This window comes from Nestor notabilis, unplaced genomic scaffold (assembly GCF_000696875.1).
Source record: "Nestor notabilis isolate BGI_N333 unplaced genomic scaffold, ASM69687v1 scaffold2385, whole genome shotgun sequence".
Classification (NCBI taxonomy): Eukaryota; Metazoa; Chordata; class Aves; order Psittaciformes; family Psittacidae; genus Nestor; species Nestor notabilis.
The window spans coordinates 63121-74433 of record NW_009929649.1 but is presented as its reverse complement, the minus strand read 5'-3'; the positions used below and the strand labels follow the sequence as shown (position 1 = coordinate 74433).

The 11313-nt window shown below is 49.5% G+C and overlaps 1 protein-coding gene across 1 annotated transcript in view; it reads right to left on the bottom strand.

Annotated features, from left to right (window-relative positions):
- The window catches only part of CACNA1G (calcium channel, voltage-dependent, T type, alpha 1G subunit), a 96090-nt gene that overhangs the window by 65919 nt on the left and 18858 nt on the right, over positions 1-11313 (bottom strand). The window contains exons 9-10 of the mRNA XM_010015073.1: positions 11209-11308; positions 10775-11011 (exon numbers count right to left, since the gene is read on the bottom strand). Of these exons, the coding sequence (XP_010013375.1) occupies positions 10775-11011; positions 11209-11308 (337 nt within the window). The remainder of the gene's footprint in view (positions 1-10774; positions 11012-11208; positions 11309-11313) is intronic.

Sequence of the window (11313 nt, the reverse complement as noted above, 5' to 3'; positions counted from 1 at the left end):
CCAAGCCTCTGTCCAGCCTGGCCTTGAACACCTCCAGGGTTGGAGCATTCACAACTTCCTTGGGCAACCTATTCCAGTGCCTCACCACCCTCACCGTGAAGAACTTCTTCCTTATATCTAACCTAAAGTTCCCCAGTTTAAGTTTAAAGCCATTACCCCTTGTCCTACCACTAGAGTCCCTAATGAAGAGTCCCTCCCCAGCATCCTTGTAGGCCCCCTTCAGATATTGGAAGGCTGCTATGAGGTCTCCACGCAGCCTTCTCCTTTCCAGGCTGAACAGCCCCAACTTTCTCAGCCTGTCTTCATACGGGAGGTGCTCCAGTCCTCTTATCATCATCATGGCCCTCCTCTGGACTTGCTCCAGCAGCTCCATGTCCTTTTTATGTTGAGGACACCAGAACTGTACACAGTACTCCAAGTGAGGCCTCACAAGAGCAGAGTAGAGGGGCAGGATCACCTCCTTTGACCTGCTTGTCATGCTTCACCCAGATACTCTTCTAAATCCCCACATGTAACCACCTATATCTTTAGGTGCTTCAACACCATGGTGGATTATGCCCAGATGTCCAAATTCACAGCAGCTACACCACGAGCAGAAGCCAATGTGCAACATGTGCTGTTGACTGCTCCCACCACTCACATGAAACACCTTTGTGGATGGCCAAAAACTTTGTACAACTTCAATCAGGAGCTGCCATGCCACAGCACAAGTCGTAGGGTTTGACATGAGATGACCCAACCCAACAGGAGATGGCTCAGAGGCACCGACACTTGATCACCTGTGCTTCAGAGCCCCAGGAATCTACAGTGACCAAGGGCTTCACTGACATATACTGGCAAATAAACAGATAAATCCATGCGGGCGTTCAACCCTTTCCTCCTCAGAGTTGAAGTCTCCAGGCACAGCTGGCCGAGCCCATGCAGCTCAAGTTCTTCCAGCCCAGTGGCTGATGGTACTGTAATCCCTGGGGACTTGCACTGATGATGGTGGGAGCTTGTAATGACCACAGCAATCAGCACAGCATACCAAAGAGGGAAACAGCAGCATTGAAAAGAGAAAGTTATTAAATAAAAGGGTGTGTTGAACACTTTCTATAGCGCAAACATCCTCGCTGATGAATGGATCCCTTGGCTAGAGTTTGACAAACACCCCAAACATACAGCCCAAATCACCTCCTCTCTGATCTACAGCTAAGATACAAATGCTCCAGCTTCCGATATTAAATGCAGCCCTGGTTTAAAAATCATATACCTGTGGGAACACTCAGACACAAAGTAATAAATAGGCCAAGAACTTATATGTCAAGCTGCACTTCAGGACAATTTCAAATAGCTGAAAGTCTACATCAGTCACAAAAAAAATGCCAACTCATTCATGAAAGCACCAGCACTGAGGCAGGCTGTGCTCTTATCATTACTGCAGCAATCCTGCTGGAAAGGAAACGTGTTCCTGGAAGCTTTCCTTCTCATCCATCAGCATCACTAACCTGGGCCCTGAAGGCTGATTTCCGTCCTCTGTTCCCCCTCTGTGACCGCGCTGCCAAATCTAACTGGCCCTGAAGGCATAGCCTGGTTAAATCCCCTGATGCATGAGCAGCACCCGGCATCTCCCACAGGCTGTGGCATCCCTTCCCCACAGGGGCTGACATGGAAAATCCAACCAGCCCCAGCAGGGATGTTGTGTAATTAGTGTGGATTAATGAAACTTTGCACTCTGTGAGCACCTTCTGCTTGAAGATGTTATGGGGATGTATAAATCTGGATGGGAGGCACTGGCAGGGCACAGCTGGGTGATGTGGGGAGCCCCGGGCGGAGCAGCGCTTACCCTGCAACTGCCCCAGGACCCCCAGCATGCACTGGATGGTCCATTACTAACCCATGCAACATCCCTCGCAGCCCATAAGAGCCTCAAATACTCCTGGCACTGACACAGAAGGGCTATGGGTGTTGGTGCTATGGGTGTTGATGCTCACCACCTACAGCAGCACCAGATCCATCCATCTCCCCCTGCTTCATCCCAAAAAAGCCGCCTGGCCCCCCACTCTTCCTCCGCACATGCTTTTCCACTTCCCTCACAGGAAACAGTTTTTAATATCCGAGACATTGGATGCCCACAATAAAAATGAAGAGTGTGATCTCCTGAACCAGAGCTGGGGGAGGGCGAAGCGAGCATCTGCTGGAAGCACGACACAACCAGACCCGCCTGAAATTGAGGAGCTATTTTCTTTGGGAATCAACACATCCCTAAACAGTTGAGACAGGGCGATGAGAATTCCTCGGAGGATTTTTGCTGTGGAGCGCTCTTCCTTCCCATGAGCCTCTTGCTCCCATTCAGGGGCGTCCCCAAGGGCAGTTCATGAGCCCCTTGCAACAGCTCCACATCCTCTCAAGGGACACATCACTGCAGCCAGTCCATGGGACCCCTGCCATGAGCACCAACAGGAACTATTGATAAAAACAGAGGTGCGATGAGATCATGATCCTGCCCAAAGGAATCACAGGCAGGCAGTGGGGATTCAAACACTTCTGAGAATGCCAGCTCAGAATTCCATGCAGCCATAGATGTGCATAGATAATAAGACTGTTTATAAGATGCTCTAGAGAGATCACAAACATGTCCAAGACATCTTTCCTTAGACATCTTTACAATACAGCAAGAAAGTTTTTTTCTCTCCAATGGGAATAGAAATTGTCATCCCATCCCGAACAGGAATGCAGCATCTCAGAACTGGCAAACTGAAACACTTTGTACCCAAAATTTTGAAAGCTCTCCTCTCTGTTTCAGTCCCTATTCCCTTCTCCATTTGCTCTGTACCACAAATCAACTGAAATTAAAAAACATAAATAAAAGTCAGCTTGAAAAAGAACATGGAACTTTTTGTTCTCCAGCTGTTCAAATGGACATTTCAAATACCTCAGACAGTGTGTTTCAGTAAATTACTCTTTTTTAAGACAGTTCACTGAAACAGCTCTCCTCTAGAGCTTCAAGTTTGATAAACTGCCATTTTCTGACAATAACTGTCTAATCAAAACAATATTGACCAGCTCCAGACATAATGTACCTGGAAGAGTCACTGACTCCTGGCAAACAACCAGCCCCGTGGTTCCTTGCTGGGTGTGGATGAACAGAGCCGGTAAAAACAAGCAGCTTTCCCCTCTGAGGGACAGCCAGGAGAGGTAGCATCCTTCCCTTGACTTACTTGGAAAACAAACCCCTCCAGGACCCCCACTGGAAAGGGCATTTTATGGGGATGCAGAGCCTGGGGTTTCTTTGCAGCACCCTGATCCCCACCACCCCAATAACAGCACATCTGCCTCAGCTTCCCCATTAAAAGAAGAGTCTGCTAATTCTCTTATCAGTAACAGCAATAAGTAATTAAAAGGAAAGCATCCTGCAATTAAACAAGCAACAGCCAGAAAGAGTAAGCTGCAAGTGCCACTCAGCTGTGGCACAAAACACCAGCTCTTCTGATGAGTCTTCGGTAAATACTGAATTCTGTTTCCAAGACATCTTGCCTTGCTGGACACACAGACGTGGTGTCCTTGATAAATCATCCCCTGTTAGCTCTCTGTTTGGGTAGTGTCGATTTGTTGATGTACCAAACAGCACATTGACAAGCAGTGGCAGCACATAAGGTGGGAGCAGACAGCGCAGCATCTCTCACCAACACTACGTGGCAAGCGAAGGCGGCGGGGAGGAGGTGAGCCACGAGTGCACACAGGATGGAGCCCTTCCTGGCAGGGTGCGAACCGCACCGGTGAGGAGGGGATGCTCTGCACCCTGCCTTCCTGTGGGGACAGAAGGAGGCAAGGGAAGATGTCCCCAAGGTACTAAACATCGCATCAAGGGGTATCTCTGTGCTAGACTAGTGCCTTGCCCTTTTTCAGCATTCAGAAATAGGTTGTAACTCATTTCTTTCTTTTTTTTCTTTAAGCTAAGTACACGCTCGTAAGTGAAGTTTCCAATGGCAGAGGGATGTGCTTCATTTCCATCTAGGCACAAGTGGCATACGCTACTCCTTCTTGTGCCCTGGGCTCCAAGGTGTCTGCTGAGCAAGCATGGCTGCAGGCAATGAGTGGGAAAAGAGGTGAGAACAGGAGCTGGGGTTATTAAAAGCGCAAACTCTGATGGCTGTGTTCCCCAGTTCCTGAAAGACAAACCCTGCTGCATGATAAAGTGCAACCAAGGGCCCTGGCAGATGGTGCACAGGGCTTTCGAGGCTTCTACTCCTGCCCTCCTCCAGCCATGACCCACATAAGACACAAGCATGGCACAGGCTCTTCATCATCATCATCGCCATGGGAATGTCTGGAATGGATCCATCCATCCCCATTTCACCTTGCCCAGGCAGTGAGCTCCAGGCTGCAGCCAAGCCTGGTCTTGCCCAGCCCCTGCCTCTGGGGATGTCAGCACAAAAGAGCACAAGCACCCCAACAACTTCCCTCTCTGTCTTGCTAACAATGAAATTAAATAGAAAAACCACTCTGTCTTGCTACAGCACAGAGAGATGGGGATGACCGGCCAAGAGGCAGATCCCTCCTGATCCTGACAGCTCTGCTTCTGTGAGCAGATCCAGAAGACTGAAAACTTCTAACCCATTCAAACGGCTACAGAATAAAACCCTTCTGAAATCATTACCATGGCAACCAAGGAAAAATAACACAGAAAGAAAATACTGACCTCAGCTATTTCACAGGAAACACCAACAACATTTTACTGACTCATCACTTGCAGATTTTTAAATATATATACATAAGAAAAGAATCAAATGGGTCACACAAAGATGTGATTTTCAATCTGACACTGGTCCATTAAGATCCTCTCCACCCTCCTGGTGGGTACAGACACCCACCGGGTCTGCCTCAAAACAGGAGCCAGACCACGAGTCCTGGGGCAAAACACAAGGAATTCTAATGAATGGAAGCAGCTATTAATTAGCAAAAAGAGATGCCCTTTCTTTGCCCTCTTCCATGCCTGATTCCCAGTCATTTATAGCTCACTGTTGTGTCGTCAGTCAACCAACAAGCCTTCTTCATGGCCTGCCCTCACTGCACCCACATTTGTCCCTCTGCCTTAGTGCAGAGCCACAGCCATCCCAAAAACCACTTTGGTTCCCTTCAGTAAATACAGCTCCTCTTAGTCCAGAGCCACTTGCTACTTTATAAATAGAAACTCAATCCACACATATTTTCAGTGATGACATTCATTGTCTTTGGGGCTCCTTAAAAGGCATCGGGCTTTAGCTATTGTCCTGGGTCCAGCACTGTGAACCTGAGTCATGTTTAATAGGAGCCTGACAGACCGATAGGCTTCTTCTTTTCATCCTTTGCCAAACTGGTTAAAGGAAACAGTAGCAGGATTGCAGATGGTTTTGCTCTGCTCCTCCTGGGGAAAGGGCAGTGTGTTTCCTGCTCGGTGGGCTGGAGGACTGCCGGGAAGTTCAGGATTTATAGGCATTTATTAAAAGGAAACTACTTTGACAGACAAAGGAACAAGTCCAGTTTCATCCCATCACTGCATGGGAAAGAAGGATTTTATTATGGGCTGAATGGAATGCTGCAAGAAAAGGAGGAAAGCAGCTTTTCTTTTGGAAAAAACAGAGCACAGGAGAGACTCCTCTTCCACCACCGCTGCTAATCTCACCTTCCACTGTTCTTCCCTCTTCCAGTTAACAAATGTCCCTTCCCACCCCACACCTGCAGAAGGAAGGAGCTGATTCCCATGGAAATGGCTCCTTCTGGTGCAATGCAAGACCTCCCTCTGCACCACATGGCCAACCATGGCCAACAAACGAATTCCCTGGCCCTGACTGCCTGTAAGGGGCTGTGTCCCCTGCACCTCTCTCTGCCTCTTGTCCACCCCGAACCTGGAATGCAAACAAGGGGACAAGCCCTGAGCACGATGGAGAGTCTCATTACCCAACCCTGAAGGGACATGTCATGAACCATCCTGCCCAGGACCATAAGCAGGACCTGCAGACCTCCCCCAAGCCCCAGCACTGGGCAATCTTTACTGCTCTCAGGAGGCACAGCAGATATTCTTGCCTGAACTCCTTATCTCTCTCAGCTTGAGATTTCTGGATTAATATTATCCCAGAAAATGCAAGAAAAACATGAAGTAGCTCATCCATCTGCCCAGGTTTCGAAGGAGCTTAAGCTGAACAAAAGCTGCATTTCCACTTGGTCACACCTTGTAAGTACTTGAGATTTAAAGCCCTCTATTTCTAGTTAATCTAAACCAAGTTGGAAACTTATCTCCCCCTTAGTACTTGAGAAGGTACCAGGGGGAGGGAGGAAATAAAAACAGAGAAAGAAAAAGGCTGTCTCTGTAGGGCTCCTGCACTGTTCTGCTGAAACGGGGGCTCCTGTTCTGGTCTGCTGAACCGGGGTTTCTGATGCTGGTAACACCATCTCTAATGCTGACAGGCTTCCAGTGGGGAAAAGCCAATCGTTTCCTAGCATCAGCAAAAACCCAATTTTAACAGAGAGATGAAATCCAGCAGAGACAAGGGAAAAAGTGCTCGGCTCCTGTCCCCGCTCCTGCTGGGGGCTGAGCAGGGTGGGAAGGGGCACAGCAGATCCATGGGCATCAACACATTGGGACAAACCTCTACCAGGAGAATCTGTGAATAAATGGATTTATCCCTGGGAAATCACCAACAATCAGCAATCAGGAGCTCTTACAGATGAAAACATTCGTTGGTACAAGCTGAGGATACTCCAGAAGCTAGAGCTGAATTTTCTGGCTCCCACCCAAAGGGAACAACCACAATAATCAAAGGAGGAGCCGAGAAACACCCGGCTATCTGCAGAGAGCAGCAATTTTTCATCCTTGTGGGGATGAGGCAAGTATCGAAAGCGCACACATCATTTTCCCATTTCACTGAGCTCAAGTCCCTCCTCAGCACTGCCTGAGCAGAGATAACATAAAGGTATGTTACATAAAGGTACAGCTGAAACAACAGCCGTAATGATAGGATCTAAAGCAGCCCAAGTATTTCCACAGCTTCTGAACTAAATTAAGAGGAAAAGATTGATGCTTACATCTCCCCATCCAGGGAGCTGAAGAAAACTTTAGTAGATGTCAAGGAATCCACATAGGCTCATCACTAAAGCATGCAGAGAACTGAATTATCTGATAAAAACCCCATACACTTTCCAATTGCATGAAATCTCATTTAATTTTCCAATCATTCAGTCTGCAGAGCCAGAATAAAGTCTGCTTTGTAGGCACAGCCCGTGTTTTAAAGGCTATGAGGGCTATGGTACATGTGTATTCTGCATGGCACACTGGAAGAGGTTTGTGAGTGAGTCAATTAAAACACATGAGCTCCTACAAGATCTCATAAACCCTTTCAAATCACCGAGGAGCAGAAGAACCCCTCGAGTCCATAAAAAGAATTACCCCCAGTAACTAACAGAGAGCTGGTATGTGAAGTCAGAGATTCTGGTGATTAACAGCTCTGATGTCTTCCATTAGCGTTGACTTGACTCCTTCAGTCTCCAACAGCAATCTGTTAATACGAGTAATTTCTGCTCAAGCGGGAGCTAATTGAATACAGCACGTGCAAATCCATAGGGCACCTCATTTTCCTACTGTGGGAGCACCCTATGCAGCTGTAGCACTGAGGAATTAAGTTGATGTTAGCTACAAGTCCTGTGTTGGGCAAAGCCAGCAGCCACCGAGGGAGGGAAAGCCTCACTGTGCTGCCAAAGCTTTGATCTCTTGGCTAAGAGTAGCTGGCACAGGGCTGGAGAGATGTGTAAGGGAGTTAAACAGAGACATGGGATATGCACCAAAGTGGAAGTGGAGATAACTCTAGGAAGAGAAGACAGTGCATGAATGTGGGACCTTGTGAGCTCCCAGGAAGAGCCCGAAGCACATGGAAGTTGTCCAGGGAAAGGCTGTCTTATTGATTCAAGGGATGAATGCACATGTGTAAGTGGCCTCCTGAATCAAAGCCTAATGAATCAGATTCATACTGGGAAGCACCAAATTAGAACTTTCACCACAGAGAAGAGTAGGGCTGCACTATTAAGGCCACAGTTGGAGTGAAGCAGCTGGGGTGCAGCATTAAGGGGGTGCAGCATCAGTTTGCATTAGTGTATGATGCACAGAGCCCCTGGTGCAGCACCAGCTGCTGCCTGGATGTGGAACAGGTCTCTGAGTACCTGCACTCACAGGAAACGATTCAAAAGAGGTGTAAGAGATACCACAACTATTTTATAATAGATTCCCTTCCTTCCTGACCTGGAGGCTTGACACAAATCCAGATGCATGAAAGGAGCCAAAATTTAGATGTCCTGGATCGACCTGATGTGGAACCGGGAAGGTTGGAAGGGACACGGTGTTTCCCACAACCACCCTATGCAGCCAGACAAGGGTGAGCTGCTGCAGCTCATCCCTGGATCCTACACATCCTCCCCTGGTGCTAGTGTGTCCTCTCCCCTCCAGAAAAGTGCTGATAAACAACACCAGGCTTTTGACATAGCACCCTAAAACATGTCCTGGAAACGTTTATCCCAATATAGACCAAGGTACCCAGAGTGGCCTCATGTGAAAATCCTAAGAGGTAAATATTCATTAAATAAGCAGAGAGGTTAATACAGAAAGCCATGGAGTCAAGTACTCTTCAAGCCCCCTCATATCTTTGCAAACATCAGCCAATGAAGATAAACGTGGCGTGGTTGATCACTTGCACTTTTAGGAAAGGCTCTTCTAAAAGAGAAAAGTCACGTTTCAGCGTTTCTAATCTCTGCAGAAAGGCCTGGTCCAGCATTCCTTCCTTCTAATTCCTGCTCTCATAACCGTCAGATTATGAAACTGCAGACTATAAGCCTCTGGAGTTTACAGAAAAACACCTCTCTGCTCTCTGCTGCCACTTTGAGCAGATGAACTAATAAAAGCTCCGCTATTCACTCCAAATGCCTGGGAGAAAGGAATCTGGAACAGTAGTAGCTTCAAAAATACCGTCAAAGCAAGCAACCACCCACAGCATCTGGAGTCCCCCCACGCTCATCCGCTCCCTTCACCTTGTTACCCGGAAACCACCACAGAAATCTGGCTCTTCCCATCCAGCTGCCTGCTGGGGACTCGCCACTGGCCACGGCAGAGGCCAGCATCCCACTGCCCGATCTCCCCCAAAGCCAAAGAATTAAGGAGCCATGTTGCCTTTAGGGTGTTTGATGATGGGAGCTTGCTCAGCCACACATCCACAGAAGGATGTATGTGCAGGGTGGGAGCCGACACCAGCATCTCCCAAAGATGCACCTTATGAAGTGCAACAAACTTCAACAATCTTCCCCTTGGACAGTCACAGCAGAATTGCTTTCACCTTTCAGCCAAAGAAGGAATATGACTGTTCATTGGTTTCTGTGAGCCACCTCCCCCCAGGTTCTTAGGAGATTATCTTCCTGCTGTTATTAAATAAAGGTGGAATCACTCAAGCTTCCCCGCAGAGCTCCCACCAAGGGCAGCGCATGAAGGTGAAACCTGCAGGACTTGAAAGCACATCGCTGTTTAATGTGTACTGAAAACAACGGGTAGCCAGCCAAACTGTATCAGGACGTCAGGGAGAAGGTGCTGGCTGGAAGGGACACATTTAGCACAGCCACGTCTCCCTGGTGTTTGGTCATTGAGGCATTAATGCCACAATGGGAATTTGGAGCTGATCTGTAGCCACCACCACTGCCACTGTAGGAGAAACACCTCTGTGTGCAACAAGCAACTGCAAACATGAAATGTTCCAGAAAGGGAGAAAAGTAAAAACATAACTCAGGAAGTGAGGAAGGTCCAAGCAAAGGCTGGCGCTGGGATAAGGGTGGCTGTGTCTGTCTGGGACGGGAGAGGTCTGGCATCCCAGGAGCAGCACCATGCCGGTCACTGGGAGCCCCCGAGCATTGGACGGCTATCTAATAAGGTTTTGCAGCACCTCAGCATCCCCGCTACCAAACTCAACACCCCAAATACAAAGCGAGCACTGCAGCACCAAGCCACTTGATGCCTGCAGCAGGACCAGAGGCACCATGCCAGGCGTGCTGCCAGCAGCAGCCACAAAACCCACATGAGACCAGACCCTGCAAAAGCCTCCCTGAAAGCAGAGCTCTTGTCATCCTTATGGAGACATTTCAAGAGGAATGTAGCAACTCCTTTCCTTAATGACTATATATAGGGAAAAGCTCTGCTAGGTGACAAGTGTGCAAGAGGCTGGAACAGAGGCAGCCTCTTGCCTGCAAGGACTCAGATAATCAAGCAGAGGAATAGCCAGCAATGAGTCTATTTTGGACTCAGCATGCTGTTGCTGAAGCATTCACCGGGGAAGCAAAGGCATTTGTTACCTCCTCTCCAGGGACTGCAAATTCAATAGACTTCCCTGCCTGCAGCTGCACTGACCCCGAAGCCCGCAGCCAGCACCGCTGGGCTGGCACAAACCCAGTGGCAAATGGCTAGTGCCTCTCCTTGGCCTCTGCACCACAGAACCCAGCAGGGCATGATGCTGATGGCTGTCTCAGCATGGTGCTGAGCATCCCTGGTAGGGCCGGGATGCACGAGGTCACATAGCCAGGTACCAGCCAGGGTGACTGCTGCCTGCCCCTGCCTGCAAGCTAAAAGCACACTTAGAGAGAAAAAGCCAGCCTTGCTTTGTCCTGAGACCCTTCCTACAGCATCCCAATGCCTCTCACCGTCCCAAACCATCCCACTGGCAGATGAATTCAGACCCAGTATCACCGCCCTCATCCCTGTTGCGCTGGGAGCCACTGGTACAGCACTCACCTGCTCGTGGTACTCGATCCCCATGCTCAATGTGTTGATGAGAATGGCCACCATGATGCCACGGCCGAAATACTTGCTGTCCACGATCTTGCGGAAGGTCTCGCACACCACATGCCAGAAGGCCAGCACCCGGCTTGCCCTCCTGGCGCGGGCTCTGCCCCGCTGCGGGTCCCGCTGGTCGCTGTAGTGAGCATCCTGCGTGAACTCATAGACCCCCTCGCTGTCCGAGTCGGCTGTCTCGTTGTCCGTCAGCTCGGCTCACGGCCGAAATACTTGCTGTCCACGATCTTGCGGAAGGTCTCGCACACCACATGCCAGAAGGCCAGCACCCGGCTTGCCCTCCTGGCGCGGGCTCTGCCCCGCTGCGGGTCCCGCTGGTCGCTGTAGTGAGCATCCTGCGTGAACTCATAGACCCCCTCGCTGTCCGAGTCGGCTGTCTCGTTGTCCGTCAGCTCGGCTTCGCTCGCCAGCGCCTTGAGGCAGTAGGGGCAGCTCTCGGGGCTGCAGGAGGCACCCTCCAGCTTGGGGCAGGGGCTGGG